We start from the raw sequence: 17,098 nt of genomic DNA, 5'->3' as shown, positions 1-17,098 counted from the left end.
AGTGTAAAGGGTCAGCTTATCTGCCTCATTCTGCTTCTCACGTTTGCCACCCAGCCCTGGCAAGTGAGGCAGTTTAGGGTCCATCTCTGGTGCCACGTGTCTGTCTGGTCTGGCATCTGACTGCTGCTTGGTCATCCCTGGTGTGCAGTACTCTCTCAGTGATGGGCACAGGGTGACCTGCCACCACTGTCGCCTTCCCTCACGATAAATAACACTGCAGTGGATGGAGATTTGCAGATATGTCCCTCCTGCACCACATGAAAACGTCTTTGAGTTATATTCCCAAAAGCAGAATTGCTGATCACAGGATCATGTCCATGTTTAATGTGTTTGTAGTTAATTAAGCGTTTTTTAATAAGTGCGGTCAGATGGCGCCTCAGCTTACCGGCACCAGTCCATACTCCTCCCGGCAGAATGGGAGTTCCTATAGTCTCCCAGTCCACACAGGGTGCACGGATGTTCTTTAAAAACTTTTTTTTTTTAAAAAGATATTGTTTATTTGAGGGAGAGCAAAAGCAAGAGATCACAGAGGGAGAGGGAGAAGCAGACTCGCCGCTGAGTGGCGAGCTCAACGTGGGGCTCGATCCCAGGACCCTGAGATCCTGACCTGAGCCAAAGGCAGAGCCCACCTGACTAAGCCACACAGGTGCCCCATAAACATTTTTTTATTGAAGTATATACAAGTAAATAGTTGCACAGGATTTTGATAATGGAGACAGGAGAGAAGGAAGGACATTCTTGAAAGGCATGCAGTGACCAGGGGCCCAGAGGTAGTATGTTAAGAGGAAAAGATTTCTCCTCCCAATTGCCAAAGCAGTTGGTCCCTGGGGGACGGCTCAAGAGGAGGGACCAGACCCTGGAATGCCTTGGCTGGAGAACATGGAGGAAGGGGTGACATGATCAAAGCAAGATGCTGGGACCCTTCCTTTACTGAAGAAAGGGTCAGGAGGCCAAGAGCTCATCACGGTGGAAGGCTGCACAGGTTTGGAGTTGGAGGGGAGAAATTGGGGTGGGTGGGATAATTAGCAGAACACTGGTTATTAACAGACAGAAATGAGAGGAAGATGCTTACATAGTTTCATTTTAGACTGGTCACGTTTGACTTACTAATAGGACACTCAGCTAGAAGTAATTACAGGTAGTTGGAAATTATTGCATAAAATCCTACAATTAATTGCAAAGTGCATTCAGCAGTGTGGGGCAGGAAGAAACTGGCTTGATAGCTGTTTTGGGGCCCCCACCAGTGGGATATGTATGGCTAAGCCAGGAACTACTGTAATGTCAGGCCATGTTAACTGAAGAAGAGCGTAAGGACGGGAGAAGGTGGTTGTGGTCAGCACACCACTGGAGGGTTTTCTTTTCTTTTTAAGAAAGCAGTTGACATGCTGGGATTTGTGTGAAGGAAAACGGGCTCCCACCAGTACCTCCACCCGCCTCCCTACATCTGTGCCATCTGTCTTCCCTCCTGTTCATAGGGATGATCTGTTTATGTTTTTATCTACCAGAAATTAGGTCCCATCCCTCCTCACCTGCACCAGACACTCACCCTGGCAGTTCCCCCGCTCCTGTGTCAGTTTTCCCTCTGCTATACCATCCCCGTCCGCATACGGGCGTGTCGGTATTTCTCTGAACTCATCCCATATCCCCCTTCCCATCACCCTGCTTCCTTCTGCAGCACACTCAAAACAGTTTTTGATACTTACTGTCTCCACATCCTCTCAAACCCATTTTTGTCCTCTGCCTCTCCCGTTTCATAGCACCTGCTCTTGTTAGCGTCACCAGTAACCTTGTCCCCAGGCCCTGTCCTCATCTTACTTGACCTGTTCGCAGGGTCTGACCTGGCTGATCACTCGCTCCTTAAAATCCCCTCTTCCATCAGCTTCCATGGAACCCCATGGTTTTCCTTCTCCCTGGCCCATTCCTTCATCGTCTTTGCTTCTGCGGCCTCCTCATCTCCCTGACCTCTGAGTGTCAGCAGACCCCAAGGACTCCGTTCCCCATACCTCTCCTCTCAGTACACTCGCTCCCGGTGAGCTCATCCATCAAATGCGTTCTGTTCGCTAAGGACTCACGTTTCTCTGCTCTTCTCCCCATCCTGGCTTCCTTGCTAATCCTCTTGGCCCAGGTCCTTCGAATTTGTTGTTCCAGTCAACTAGAATGTTCTTCCTCAGCCACTTGTAGAGCTTTCTCTCTTTCTTCAGAGTTTTACTCAAATGTCATCACCTTTTTTTTTTTTCCACTGCTGTATTATCAATACCAGAGCAGTGCCTGGGACGTAGTAAGTGCCCAGTAAGTATTTGTTGAGGGGCACCTGGGTGTCGCAGTCCGTTAAGCTCTGACTCTTGATTTTGGCTCACATCATGATCTCACAAGTGATCTCAGGGTTGTGAGATCGAGCCCCTCGTCAGGCTTCACATGGAATCTGCTTCAGTCTCTCGCTCACCTTCTCTCTGCTCCTCCCCATGCTTGCTCACTCTTGCTTGCTCTCTAAAAATAAATAAGTCTTTTTTTTTTTTTTTAAAGGTATTTGTTGAGGGGGGCCTGGGTGGCTCTGGGTGGTCATTAAGCCTCTGCCTACGGCTCAGGTCATGATCCTAGGGTCCTGGGATTGAGCTCCACATCGGGCTCTGTGCTCAGCAGGAAGCCTGCTTTCCCTCTCCCACTCCCCCTGCCCATTTTCCTGCTCTCGCTGTCTCTTTCTCGCTGTCAAATAAATAAATAAAACCTTTAAAAAAAAAAGTATTTGTTGAATAAATGAAAAAAACAGGATGTTTTGGAACATAAAAGGTGGTGTAGTAGCCACTTTTAATTATTCAAAGGACTCTTTGGCAGAAGAGGGCATAGCTTCGTTCAGTGTTGCTTATGACCATGGTTCACTTTTAAGGAGGTGTTTTAAAGTCTTTTATAAAGACCTGCTTTCCAGCTATGCTTTCCAGAGGGGGAATGCGCCATCTTGTGAGTGAGTGCCATGTTACTGCAAGTATTCAACAGGGGCAGGAATATGTAGAAAGAATTCATTCAGGGCGCCTGGGTGGTTCAGTCGGTTGAGCATCTGCATTTAGCTTGGGTGGTGATCTCAGGGTCCTGTGATCAAGGCCTGCTTTGGGCTCCCAGCTCAGCAGTGAGCCAGCTTCTCTCTCTGCCTGCAGCCCCCTCTGCTCGTGCTCTGTCTCTCACTCTCGCTATCTCTCTCCCTCTCTCTGTGTCAAAGGACTAAATAGAATCTTTAAAAAAAAAGAAAAAGAAAAAAAGGATATGCTATGATAAGCCGTTTTTTTCCTCCAATCTCAATCCACTTGTGAGCGGTGACCCACATTTAAAGAAGGGGCTGGCTTGGAGCAGGATTGCTGGCGGTAGCCATGGCTTACTGTGAAGGACCGCACAAGAGCAGGACCTGCCCTGCTGATTCTTTGGCCCAGAACTCAAAATAAGAAGCTATCCAACCTGAGGAGCCATTGCTCTTAACTCGGGTACAACATAGTCACTGAGAAGGGAGGGCGCGCACCTCTCCTGACTTCATCCCCTCTGTTGCTCTTAGATGGACGATGATGACGACGAGGATGACGTAGGAGACCATGATGAGGACCACCCAGGGATGGAGGTGGTGCTGCACGAGGACAAGAAGTACTACCCCACGGCCGAGGAGGTGTACGGCCCCGAAGTGGAGACCATCGTTCAGGAGGAAGACACCCAGCCTCTCACTGGTGAGTCAGGAGGCGGCGGGCTGGGAGAGGTGAGAGGGAATCTAGAATTTGAGGTCATGGTCGTTGGCAGTGTTGAGAGGTCAGTGAATGAACTGATTCGTTTCTCTACTACTTTCTGGTACTGCTTCTGGATTGAGCTTCCTTTTACCCTGTTTTAATATTCAGTACAACTCGCAGCTTATTACGAAGCAAATGGGAGTTACTTTTTTATTTACTGAATATCTGTTTAGGCGCTTAAAAACTATTTTTGTTAGTTTTGTTTTGGGGATCTTTGGTTTTTGTTTTGTTTTTAGTATTTATTTATTTATTTATTTTTAAAGATTTTATTTATTTATTTGTCAGAGAAAGAGAGAGCACAAGCAGGGGGAGCGGCAGGCAGAGGGAGAAGCAGGCTTCCCACCGAGCAGGTAGCCCAGTGTGGGACTTGATCCCTGGACTCTGGGATTATGACCTGAGCTGAAGGCAGACTCTTCACTGACTGAGCCACCCAGGCATCCCCTGTTTTTTTTTTATGTAGGCTCCATGCCTGGGGTGAACCCAACAAGGGGCTTGAGCTTACGACCCCAATGTTAAGACCTGAGCTGAGATCAAGAGTTCGACACTTAACCGACTAAGCCACCCAAGTGCCCCAACTTCAAGATTGTTTTTTAAGTTCTACCTCTGGTGTGATCTGTTTTTCCATCGAAATAATCCTAACTCCTTTAACCAGTCCTCATAGTGCCGATTTTCTACTTCTTTTATCCTTTTCATTGACCTCCTGGGAAGTGGTTAGATTTTATAAATGGGAGGAGAGGTTTTGAACTGACATTAACCTCAGCCTATATCCAGTCCCTCTCCCTTTCTCCGCAAAGTGAAATCCAAGTCTCTCAGTCCACAGTTCCAGATCCTTCACTGTCTTGTGCCGAACAGCATTTCCAGAACTTGTTTCAACCTATGAGTAGTCCTTAGAACAACATAAATTAATGTCACATACACATTATGAAAGCTCAGTCTAGGGGCGCCTGGGCGGCCTAGTCGGTTGAGCGTCTGACGCTTGCTTTTGGCTCAGATCATGGCCTCAGGGTTGTGAGATCAAGCCCTGCGTCAGGCTCCGTGCTCAACGGGGAGTCTGCTTGAGATTCTCTTTTTCCTTCTGCCTCAGTTCCCCCCACCTCTGTCAAATAAGTAAATAAATTAAAAAAAAAAAAATGAAAGCTCAGTTTAACGGAATGGAGCTGTGTATTTTTGTTATGCCAACCTGCACATCACTACTCTTTTCCCCCCAGAACCTATTATTAAGCCGGTGAAAACCAAGAAATTCACTCTGATGGAGCAGACATTACCTGTCACAGTGTATGAAATGGAGTAAGTTTTCAGGTCTCTCTATCTCTCTGCACAAATAGTATGGGTTCATTTTTCTCTGGAGGTGGGATGTGGTGTGTGGTTGAAGTAGCTAGTGAACTGAAAAAGCAAAGATCCTCTCCTACAATTTGCCAGAATTTTCCTTGAGCATGCATGGTTGCTGGAAAAGTTAAGCCCATCTTAACTTTTCTCTTGGCTCTCATTCAGATCTCAGCCTTTTCTCTTCCAACCCTTTAGTTGGGTAAAAGAGGCTGGCCTTTGAGGCAGAACTGAGGATTGTTAATTGTCAGTGTTGGGGCCACCAGAACCTATTTTGACGTGGTAGGATCGCTTAGCGTTTGGGGAATATAACAACTCTTTATTTTGGAGACGAGGGTGCAGGTAGGTGGATTCATGTGGAGAGGGCTTTAGACTTCATGCCGCAGGATTTCTGAAAATATTTTCATTGATGAAATGCACTTGTAAGTCCTCATTTATTAAAGTGCTTGGGACTCATTATTAGATAATGAAATTTCTTTCTTTTTTTTTTTTTTAAACATATTGACATCTAATTTGTCCAGAAGAGTGGGGTCCCTTCCGAATGCTCAGCTCGCCTACCAACGTTCAGCCATTTTCAAAATAGCTTTTCAGTTATCTTTAGAACTTGCTTCAGATTCCCTTGTGTTCTCAGTGGTGATTTTGTAAAATCTCAAATCTTTGAAAGTGGGCTTGATGTTCCAAAGAGCCAAAGTCCTCTGAAGGCGACTTGCCATGAGTTAATGTGGGTGGTAAGCAAGAAAGACAGTGCTGGTTTTGATCAAGCTGCAACTCCTCGGAATCATCAATGAGGTGGAGTTTTCTGAAAAGTTTCGTTAACTGGCTCTGAGGGCAATTTTGAAAGAAGCTGAGGCGCCTGGAGGGGCTTAGTGTCCCATTCTTGATTTCGACTCAGGTCGTGATGTTAGAGTCACGGGATCAGGCCCCACATCAGACTCTGCATTCAGCACGGAGTCTGCTTGTCCCTCTCTCTCTGCTCCTCACCACCCCCCCCACACTCTATCTCTATCTCTAAAATTTTTTACATCTTTTAAAAAAGAGAGAGAAACTCACAGTAATTTTAAGTCCCCTTTGCATTAATAGAGTAGATGCATAAATGGAACAAATCTAACCTGAGGATTTTGAAAGGAACCAGGCTTGTGTATGTGCATGCGTGCCTGCTGGTCTTTTTTTTTTGTTTTTTCTTCTTGCTTGCTTTTGAAATCTCATTTCGTGGGTTGTGTTACATAAGTCTGTTCCGTTTCCAAAGCCAGACCTATGTAGATATAGAAATTCATGTCTGCCTCTGAGCATTCTCCAGTTGGTCTGAAAGTTGTTCCTGACAAGATACATGAAACACCTTTGCACCACTTTGCATTTGGAAGCTTTTGCCAAAGTCCCTTTTCTCTTTTCCTATCTCCTTTCAGTTTCTTGGCAGATCTGATGGATAACTCGGAACTCATCAGAAATGTGACCCTCTGTGGCCATCTCCACCACGGCAAGGTGAGAGAACTTTCAGCTACTTGGAATAGGATTTCTCTTTGTTCCTTCTCATTTTTTCAGCCCTCAGAGTCACAGGTTGGGGTTTGAGGCCATAATGCTGGACCTCCCGACTCCGGGTGTGTGTGGGGGAGGCCCTCCATGCCTAGTGTGAAAACTGCTGTGAAATTCTAGCTTTTCCTGAGCAGCAGATGGAGCCTGTTTCTAAGCCACTTCCAGCCTTGTGTCTACATCTGGACAGAAGAGGGGAAATTGAGCCGTACTCTGATTTTATAAGTTTTCATTTCCTGGGGGAATGCTTGTCCAAGAAAGATTTCATCTTTCATTTGAAAATAATCCTGTGGCTTCAGTGTTAATCCCTTGCTGTCCCATAATCCTCCTTGCTCACTTCTTCCTCTCCTTATCCCTAAATTATGTGGTGTATTGGGCACTGAGAGAAGGGTAGAGTAGATTTTCCTTTGTGTTTGGCAGATCTTAACCTTCTCCTCCCTTTCAGACGTGTTTTGTAGATTGCTTAATAGAGCAGACTCACCCGGAAATCAGGAAGCGCTATGACCAAGATGTAAGTAGAAAATCTGTGGAGGGTTTAGGATGAACCATTGAGAATATACAGGGGTGTCTCTCTCCTTCCCCTTCCTTCCACCTTCCCATTTTCATTATAAATAATGATGCCTCCAAAGTGCTGCTTTATAATTGTAATCTCTATTCATAGCCTTAAAGAAAGTAATTTTAACTTTCTTAGGAGCGTAGAGAATATTAACCTGCAGTATTTTTGGATGATGTGTTCTGCACTTGGGATCTTTCCTCTGTTCTGATATATCCTGACTTTTATAGCCTATTCTTTCCTGTCTTGGTATTAATAGCCTACTCTATAAATATAATACAATTGGACCTTGTTGTTTCCATGATAAATTTAAATGCCTGTGAATGAGGCCGAATATGGCTACAGGTCTCAGCTCAATAAATGCTCCGTGTCTGCTGGATTGAGTGTTCTGACACACGGGGGTTTCCATAAAGGCCACACGTGTCTCCCTTTACCACTTTAGGATTCAGTCCATTTGATAAAATTTAGCTATCCAGCCATACCTGGTCCTCAGTGACCGCCCTGACCCCCCCCCCCAAAAAAAAAACACCCATCCAGGAGCATTTTCCATCTGAGAGGCACTGGTTTTATTGTCTAGAATTTCTGTAGGATACCCTTCTGTCTTCCATCTGTCCTCCTGAGGCAGAAAGCCTTGAGTTGGGAGCTGGTGGAGGAAAGTGATGGTTTGTGTGGGAGAGGAGTCTGGAGTCAGGTGGTAACAGTAACAGCACTTCTTTTTTTTTTTTTTTTTTTAAGCTGTGCTATACTGACATCCTCTTCACAGAGCAGGAGGTAAGTGTGCCTGGGGATGTCTGACTATTCCCCACACTGCACCCAGCAGGAGCTGTGCAGGGAACGTGGGGGAGCCTTTATGCTAACAGTTTGCTCTGTACCCTCTCTCATTCCCACCTCGTACCTCTTTATCTTGCAGCTTCTGCCAGTTAGCCCCTGATGTAATACTTAAAAGAGGGCGGGGCAGGCAAGTGGTTGGGTGGGTGGAGGGACCTTCCTACCCTTGACTGGATTTAATTTTGCTTAGTAGGGGAATGCTAAGAGATGATGTCTACATTTATGCTGTAAGTTATACAGAAACTCAACCGAATTTTTTTTTAATTTATTTATTTGACAGACAGAGATCACAAGTAGGCAGAGAGGCAGGCAGAGAGAGAGGAGGAAGCAGGCTCCCCGCCAAACAGAAAGCCCGATTCGGGGCTCGATCCCAGAACCCTGGGATCATGACCTGAGCTGAAGGCAGAGGCTTTACCCCACTGAGCCACCCAGGCGCCCCACAACAGAATTTTTTAAATGACATCATTCTCTTTTTTTTTTATTTTTTAAGATTTTATTTGTTTATTTGGCAGAGAGAGAGATCATAAGTAGGCAGAGAGGCAGGCAGAGAGAAGGGGAAGCAGGCTCCCCACTGAGCAGAGAGGCCGATGTGGGGCTTGATCCCAGGACCCTGAAATCATGACCTTGGCCTAAGGCAGAGGCTTAGCCCACTGAGCCACCCAGGCGCCCCAAATAACATCATTCTAAATATCTGTACAATGATTCCATCCATATGATGATCTCTTTCTAGGAGTAACTTCTCTTTGAGAGTGCTTTCCTCTGTCTTTGTGCTTGTCTGCTGTGTAAAGCAGTGAGCATACATCGCCGTCTTTCCCACTCCAGCTGGTGGGTCCTTCTTCCATCTGGATCTTTCCCCTACTCTCTAACCCTTCTCTTTCCTCTCTCCTTTATTTACTGCTGTCTCTTTTTCTTAAATCACCATATGGAGAGCTCAAGTTCGTAACTGTGAAAAGTTTTGAAATAGTGCAGGCTTATGAATGGTGCAGGCTTATGACATGCAATCAACATATGTTAGCTATTATTGTTTTTTAATATGTTTGGCTAGATTTTTTTAAACACTTATTTCTTGTTAAAACTTTTTTTGGGGGTGGCGCCTGGGGGGCTCAGTGGGTTAATAAGGCTCTGCCTTCGGTTCAGGTCATGATCTCAGGGTCCTGGGATCGAGCCCCGCATCGGGCTCTCTGTTCAGCAGGGAGCCTGCTTCCGCCTCTCTCTCTGCCTGCCTCTCTGCCAACTTGTGATCTATTTCTCTCTCTCTCTCTGTGTCAAATAAATAAGTAAATAAATCTTTTTTAAAAAGTAACACTTTTTTTTTTTAAAGTGGGCTCCACCCCCAGCATGGAGCCCAACTCTGTGCTTGAGCTCACAACTCTGAATCAAGAATTGGGTATTTAACCAACTGAGTCATCCAGGCGCCCTTATCTTTTTTTTTTTTTAATAGATTTTTTTTGTCTTTTGTCCCCCCCCCCCTTTTTTTTAAAGTAATCTCCATACTCAATGTGGGGCTTGAATTCCCAACCTCAAGGTAAAGAGTCTCTTGCTCTTCTGACTGAGCTGGCTAGGAGCCCCCCTTGTTAGAGCTTTTATATATGTATGTGTGTTGCAGAGAGTCGGTTTTTTGTTTTGTTTTTGTTTTTTTTTTGATTCCCAAGATTCATTCAAGAACTCATATAAGATATTTCCGATAAATACATTTTAATCTTGCTCTTCATCCTGGTTAATCTGGAAGTGAACACAGTTCACGACTCTCTTTGCAGTTAGCAACTGCACGCAGTCCCGTAGATTCTTCTTCACATATTTTTTAGTGAGATATTTCAAATACCTTTTGTAAAAAGGCACATCAGAAGTTAGAGTAATCTTGCTCATGCACCTTTCAATACAACCCAGTCTCCACCAAGATTCCCAGCTTTGCCATTCACTTTCATTCTCTTTTGAAGAAACTGCTCAAAATTAGAGGCATTCATGATTCCATCTTCCGCAGAGTGGGTGCAGTCAAGGTAGACTTCAGAATTTGCTTTTTTTGCTGGGTGGGGTGCACCCCCCCTCGCCACAAGCTTTTTCACAGGGTCCATGGTGGCAGCAGGGGCAGAAAGGGTACCATGTTTTTTTAAATCCTTAAATGCCTAGGATGTCTCTTTTTACTTACATGATACTTCAGTTGTTTTTTTTTTTTTAAGACTTTATTTGTTTGACAGAGAGACAGCGAGAGAAGGAACACAACCAGAGGAGTGGGAGAGGGAGAAGCAGGCTCCCCGCTTATTAGGGAGCCCGATGCGGGGCTCGATCCCAGTACCCTGGGATCACAACCCGAGCTGAAGGCAGACGCTTAATGGCTGAGCCACCCAGGCGCCCCAATACTTCAGTTATTTTTGTTAACTGTGTATGAAGTTAAGATTGTAGGACACTGGGTTCTCTGTTAGGTTTAATCTTGCTTTACTTGTTCATTTTTATTTTTACTTTTTTTTAAATTTGAACCAAACCCCTTTAAAAATGATGTTTAATACCAAAATATTTCATCTGCAAGGGCTGTTCTGGTTAGAGGCCACTCAAGGAGAGAGGTCAGTGTAACTTACTCACAACTGGCAAGCCCCAAGAGCAGAAGGAAGCCCTCTTGTGTAGGACGCAGTCTTGACCTCTCTGCCTTTGTGACTTTCAGAGAGGTGTTGGCATCAAAAGCACTCCTGTGACGGTGGTCTTGCCAGATACCAAAGGAAAATCTTACCTCTTCAATATCATGGACACTCCAGGTAGGACATTCCGTTTACTATCAGAACCTTACCCTCTTTGTTTTTTGTGCTTTTGCTCTTTCCAGCACAGAACAGAGCATTTCATCTTTGCATTTACGTTCCCTTCACTTCTCCTTCCATTGAAATAATTTCCGTTTTCCTCAGTCTTTGCTTCTGACTAGCTAATTAGCAGGGACTGTGCACCAGGCTTTCTATTTCGCTCCTCTCTTTGCTCTGCTCTAAAATATTTAAACCTCATTCATTTACTTGTTTCAGCGTGTCAGGCCCCGTGCTAGGCACTTGCTAACAAGGGTGAGTCAGACATGGCCTTGGCCTCAGGCACTCCCAGTCTTTTGAAGGAGGCCATGGGGTCAGCACACCAACTGGTAGTGCCCATATAGGTCACCGCAGGAGCAGCGTACCTTGCCCTGTGGCTGCCTCTGTCTTCATCTTAGGGAAAGGATCAACTCGGGGCAGAGTTTTAAATAGAAACATTGGAGTTTTGACAAACTGACCTTCTCACCCTCAGGCGCCCAGTGCCCTGATACCTCTCAGCCTCTGTCCGCCACCAGCAGCACCTTGCCAGGAATTGTCTCCTGTGCACCAGGCCCTTCTGGCCCTTTCTCCTGCCTCTGAATTGTCCTGTGCCCCCGCAGAACTCTGCTGACTGCTGTTGAGACCAAGCTGGTGTGTGAATGTTGATCTGTTATGTCCTCCTAGGGCATACAGAGTACTTCGTTCTTTTGATGTTTGGGGACCTGCTGTATGAAAGTTTAATCCAAGCATGTGACTCTAACTGGTGGAACTTTATATACGGCAGGGAGCCGTGGGGAGAAGGGAAAGGGCATATTTGGGGGTTCACGTGTTTTTTTGCAGTGTTCCCTCAGACCTTCTACACGTTAATTGTGCCTCATCCTGGAACCCTGCGGGTAGTGACATACTTGGCATTTGTCTTACAGGACATGTGAATTTTTCTGATGAGGTCACAGCTGGCTTGCGCATCTCAGATGGAGTTGTCCTGTTCATTGATGCCGCTGAAGGCGTGAGTCTGCCTCTACTCTTCTGACCCCTCCTCCCTGTTGGGGTTGCCCCACCCAATGCCCAGAGTGTAATCAGAGATTACAAGTCTGTGGGATTAAGGCTCAAGTTTGCTCTGAAATTAAGGCAGCATATGAAGTTCAAAATTAGTTCTCAGTATGAGTCCCTCACTCCCTGCTCAGTGAGGCTCAAAATGATAGGACCCAAAATAAAATGACAAATGTAATTAAAAGAGAAGGAGGCAAGTATATTAATGTAAATGAATTTTAAATATTAATGCGCTTTTCGAAACTAGAGATACTGGAGTTAAAAGCCCCAAGGTGTCTTGTATATTTCTAAATTGAAAGGTAATTTGGCTAACCCCACTTATGTTGTCATTGATGAGATAGCCAGCAGAGGGAGCTAGAGTTGCTTTTTCTCCTCCCCCTTCCTAATTGACTTCATTTTGGAATAATTTCAAATTTATTCAAAAGTTGTAAAAACGGTACAAGGAGCGCACTCTCATCTGCTTTGTAATTCTTTCTCTGTACACATGCCCGCACAAGGACATTCACTGACATGACCAAAATACAATTACCAAAATCAGGGAATTTAACACTGATACAATATATTGTATAGATCTTTTTCTCTGGATCTTACTGTCCCAGTAGTGTCCTTTATGGAATTTATTTTTTCCTGATCAAGGATGTTGGCTAGCATTCAGTCCCCATATCTCCCTGAGTCTCTTAATTGAAACTGTTCAGTAACCTTTCTTGGTCCTTTGTGATGGCATTTTTGAAGAGGGTAAGCTATATTTGTTTTATAGAATGTCTCCGTTTGGGTTTGCTGAATGCTCACTCATGATTACGTTCAGGTTATTTTTGACAGGGATGCTACATGAACATAGTTGTGTCCTTCTTAGTCCATCACATCAGGAGGCCCTCGGTGTCACTTTATCCCATTACTGGTGATACTAACTTTGGTCACTCGGTTCAGGTGGGTTTGCCAGGTTTCCCCAGTGTAAAGTTACTATTTTCACTTTAGTAGTAAATAATTTGTGAGGATATATCTTGAGTCTGCATATATATTCTCCTTTCCAAACTTTGCATGCTAGTTTTATCATCCGTTACTTTTTTCTTCTTCTTTTTCTTTTCTTTTTAAGATTTTATTTATTTGCCAGAGAGAAAGAGAGAGAGCAAGTGAGCGCAAGCAGGGGGAGCAGCAGGCAGAGTGAGCAGGGAGCCTGATATGGGACTTGATCCCAGGACCCTGGGACCGTAACCTGAGCTGAAGGCAGCCACTTAACCAACTGAGCCACTCAGGCGTCCATGTTACTTTTTTTCTTAAGATTTATTTATTCATTTGAGAGAGAAAGAGTGGATACAGGTTGGGGAGGGGCAGAGGGAGCGAATCTCAAGCCAATTCCCCACTGAGTGCAGAGGCAGATGCTAGGCTCAGTCCCATGACTCATCAGATCACGACCTAAGACAAAACCAAGAATTGGAAGCTTGACCAACAGAACCACCCAGGTGCCCCACATTTCTTTACTCTTTGCACCTAACGCGGGGCTCAAACTCATGACCCCAAGACCAGGAATCACACCCTCCACCGACTGAGCCAGCCCGAAGTTGTATCTTCCATATATCATTCCTAGTTTATTTCCATAGTAGTTGCACATAGTGATTTTCTAACTTTTATTATTCCTTCTATATTTTTTGGTTGGAATTCTGTTGTAAGGAAGAACTTTCCCTTCTCCCTCATTTGTTTACTTATTGTCAGTATGGATATACAGATTTTTATTTCATCGGTGGGTTATACTCCATTGGTATCCTTGATACCCTTATCCATATCTTGATACTCCGGCTATCCCAGATTCAGTTAGGTAGAGCTCCTTCGGGTTGGCTTCTTTGTCTTTTTGACATTTCCCATCTTTTTTCAAGTACTGCCTTTCTCTTAGGCATAAAAAGATGTTCTAGACTCATTTTGTGCTTTCTCTGCCCCAAACCTGGAATCAGCTGTTTCTTAAGGAGTTCTGGCTCCTTACAGTGGGGACTAGTATTTAGAAATAAAGGTCAGGATGTATTCATTGCTTTGGGGTCCATTCCTTCTAGACCCTTTCACTGAACACAGGCATTGCATCCCTGCACACATCCATAACAATTTCTGCACATGTACAGGAAACGTGATTAACAATAAAAAAAGAAGAAAGTGTGTGTCGATCGTAATATCCGCACTTCCATCCAGCACCCCAAGTGCTCCCTGGGCCTGGCTCCACCCCTTCTCCAGGCCTGAGAGACCCGGCTCCCAGCATCATTCGTGCGGTTGTTTGTCCTGCCAGGTGCCCTCTTCAAGGTCCTGAATCAGCCTCTGGCCAACATACCCTCTGCTTCCACCCAACAATCTATTTCCCCAGGTCCTCTTTTCCTCACATTTCATATTTTCTGATAGTACCCTCTTTGGCTTTGCTTTGGACTTTTCTGCCCGTTTTGCTCTTCTCACCACCTTCTGGGCCTTGTGTGTCTCAGGTGATGCTGAACACGGAGCGGCTGATCAAGCACGCGGTGCAGGAGAGGCTGGCGGTCACCGTGTGCATCAACAAGATCGACCGGCTGATTCTGGAGCTGAAGCTGCCTCCCACCGATGCTTATTACAAGCTGCGGCACATCGTGGATGAGGTCAATGGACTCATAAGGTATAGGACCCTGGGCATGGCTTTCCTGTCCTCAGGAGCTCTGTGTTTTATCCGTCTTAACCTTGAACACCCGTAGGGGGCAATGCTGATCTCTTGGGAGTGCTTAATGGGCTTTTTGGACCAGGCTCTGGGCATGTTCCAGGTTCCTCTAGGGTTTGATTCGACACCCTTGGCCTTATTGACCCTGGGCCTTCACCAGCTGTGCAGCTGAAGACACATGTTCACTTCTGCATCGTGCTCAGTACCTGGGCCTCTAGAGCTGGTCTCACTTTCACCCCATACCAAGTGTGTAAACCTACTAGGCAAGTGACTTACGCTCCTAGAGCCTCAGCTTCCACCTTGGTGAAAGGGGAATATAATAATGTTAGCCTAATGGGATGTTTTAAGAAGCTGGATAGATATTTGATATAACACGCTGAGCACATTTCTTAGCATACGGGACCTGCCCGGTGAATCGTTAGCTGCTGTTACCTTCTAACGCAGACTCAGTAAATGAAGGAACTGTTGGCTCTTGTTTCTGTGGCCCTGGTTGCTTTTCAACAAGATGCATCTCAGGCTTCTATTAACAAGTATGAGTGACGGCTGGGAGACCTTAGAACGCGGTATCAAGGTGACTTGGAAGAATAGGTTAAATATATCCTAACCACAGTCTTATCTGCAGGCTGACAGATGGACTGCATGACTTCTTGAGGCCCCTCAAAGGGCCCAGGACAAGGCTGTCCTTTTGAGGGAAGACCTCTCCAGTTAAGGACTGGGGATAGCATCTCCATGGCCAGAGACAGATTTACCTTCAGGAACCTCCTCAGTGTGTAGTCCTAATTTCAACAGCGATCTCCTCTCCCTGGCCCCAGAAGAGCTAAGAATGACTGGAGACTAACATAACATCAGGAGCCCCCAAAATGAAATGTTAGATGTCTTGATGTTCCCCATTAAAGTGGGGGATGGAGTAAATCCTGATCACCAGAATAGGAAGTCCGATCTCATCCTCTAAACAAATTGACGGCAGCATAAACATTTTCTTTAGGAATATGGGGCAAGTGCTCTGAGAGCTTTAAAAGAGATGAAAGCAGGGGCGCCTGGGTGGCTCAGTGGGTTAAAGCCTCTGCCTTTGGCTCGGGTCATAATCCCAGGGTCCTGGGATTGAGTCCCGCATTGGGCTCTCTGTTCAGCAGAGAGCCTGCTTCCCTTCCTCTCTCTCCACCTGCTTGTGATCTCTGTCTGTCAAATAAATAAATAAAATCTTTAAAAAAAATTATAAAAAAAAAAGAGTTGAAAGCTGTTGCTTCTGGGGAACATAACTTGAGACACGGTGGAATAGGTAGGGAACTGCTTTTATAAGCCAGTACTTTCACCTCTAAATTCTTGGATGCCTGGGTGGCTCAGTTGGTTAAGCAACAGCCTTCAACTCGGGTCATAATCTTGGAGTCCGGGGATCGAGTCCCGCATCGGGCTCCCTGCTCATGGGGAGTCTGCTTCTCCCTATGACCTCTCCCTTCTCATGATGTTTCATTCTCTCTTTCTCTCTCAAATAAATAAATAAAATCTTTAAAAAAATAATAATAAAATGAGTTAAGACATTCTGTAAAACAGCACCTGGGTGGCTCAGTTGGTTACGCGCCTGCCTTTGGCTCAGGTTATGGCCTGGGATTGAGCCCCACATCAGGCTCCCTGCTCCTTGGAGAGGCTGCTTCTCCCTCTCCCTCCCCCTGCCCCTCCCTCTGCTTGTGCCCTTGCTCGCGTGCGCACACGCTCTCTCTCACTGTCTCTGTCAAATAGATAAATAAAATTTGAAAAGAAAGAAATTCCGTAAAACAATCTGTCAGTAAGGCTAGGATTATGGATTGGATTCCCGTGTTCAACTGGTTTTCTTTTAAACGTCAGTGAACGTGGGATGCTGTGGCTTCTGCATGGCTTTTAAGACAAAATTTTAATGTGAATTTGTATAACGAAGCCAAACAAAACAATAAAGAACAGGGTAATTAGAGTGAGGAGCAAAGTTACCCTTATCATCTGTTATTTATCCATTTCTAGTGTTTATGTCTGTTTGTATTTGTGAAATTGAGATTTCTCCAAAATACACTCCTCTTCCACATTAGATTGATTTCCTGTTTTCCAAGAGCTTTGTCTTTGACCTCCAAGTTTCCCCTTGTCTGTCCGGTGCAGTTAACTTCTCTGGGATTGTGCATGAAGTTCCCGGCTCTGGGAAATCAGCTTGTTACTGGGAGCTAGGGCACGACTCCACCGTGTCACTTTCTTGGGCCAGGCCGCTGGCAAAGCTGAGTGTGTGATGCCGGCGCGTGCCGAGGGCAAGGGCTGGAGAGAGGCTGGGACCCTGAGTGGTGGGACCCCTGCGCGGTGTCGGTGTTGCTGCTTGGCCTGGCTCTGCACTCACGACTCTCTCTGTTTCAGCATGTATTCCACCGACGAGAACCTGATCCTTTCCCCACTCCTGGGCAACGTCTGCTTCTCCAGCTCCCAGTACAGCATCTGCTTCACGCTGGGCTCCTTTGCCAAGATCTATGCTGACACCTTCGGTAAGCCCCGGCTGGCAGTCTGCCTCCCAGCTTCCCCGGAGCCATGTGCGCCTTGCCTGCGGAAGAGTTCGGAAGTGGCTTCATGCCGGCGTCCCCTGTTGGGGGAGCATCTTATCAACTGTTATTGTCACAACCAT

At 45.7% G+C, this 17,098-nt stretch overlaps 1 protein-coding gene across 1 annotated transcript in view; it reads left to right on the top strand.

The window, feature by feature from the left end:
• The window catches only part of EFTUD2 (elongation factor Tu GTP binding domain containing 2), a 40,517-nt gene that overhangs the window by 7,063 nt on the left and 16,356 nt on the right, over positions 1 to 17,098 (top strand). Inside the window, exons 3-11 of the mRNA XM_080825458.1 lie at positions 3,539 to 3,704; positions 4,970 to 5,048; positions 6,488 to 6,563; positions 7,057 to 7,122; positions 7,900 to 7,935; positions 10,649 to 10,739; positions 11,678 to 11,760; positions 14,261 to 14,427; positions 16,837 to 16,961. Coding sequence (XP_080681584.1) covers positions 3,539 to 3,704; positions 4,970 to 5,048; positions 6,488 to 6,563; positions 7,057 to 7,122; positions 7,900 to 7,935; positions 10,649 to 10,739; positions 11,678 to 11,760; positions 14,261 to 14,427; positions 16,837 to 16,961 — 889 coding nt within the window. The remainder of the gene's footprint in view (positions 1 to 3,538; positions 3,705 to 4,969; positions 5,049 to 6,487; positions 6,564 to 7,056; positions 7,123 to 7,899; positions 7,936 to 10,648; positions 10,740 to 11,677; positions 11,761 to 14,260; positions 14,428 to 16,836; positions 16,962 to 17,098) is intronic.

Source organism: Martes martes, assembly GCF_963455335.1.
Source record: "Martes martes genome assembly, chromosome: 16".
Taxonomy (NCBI): Eukaryota; Metazoa; Chordata; class Mammalia; order Carnivora; family Mustelidae; genus Martes; species Martes martes.
Note: the sequence above shows the minus strand (reverse complement) of the source record. Positions and strands in the feature narration are given on the sequence as shown.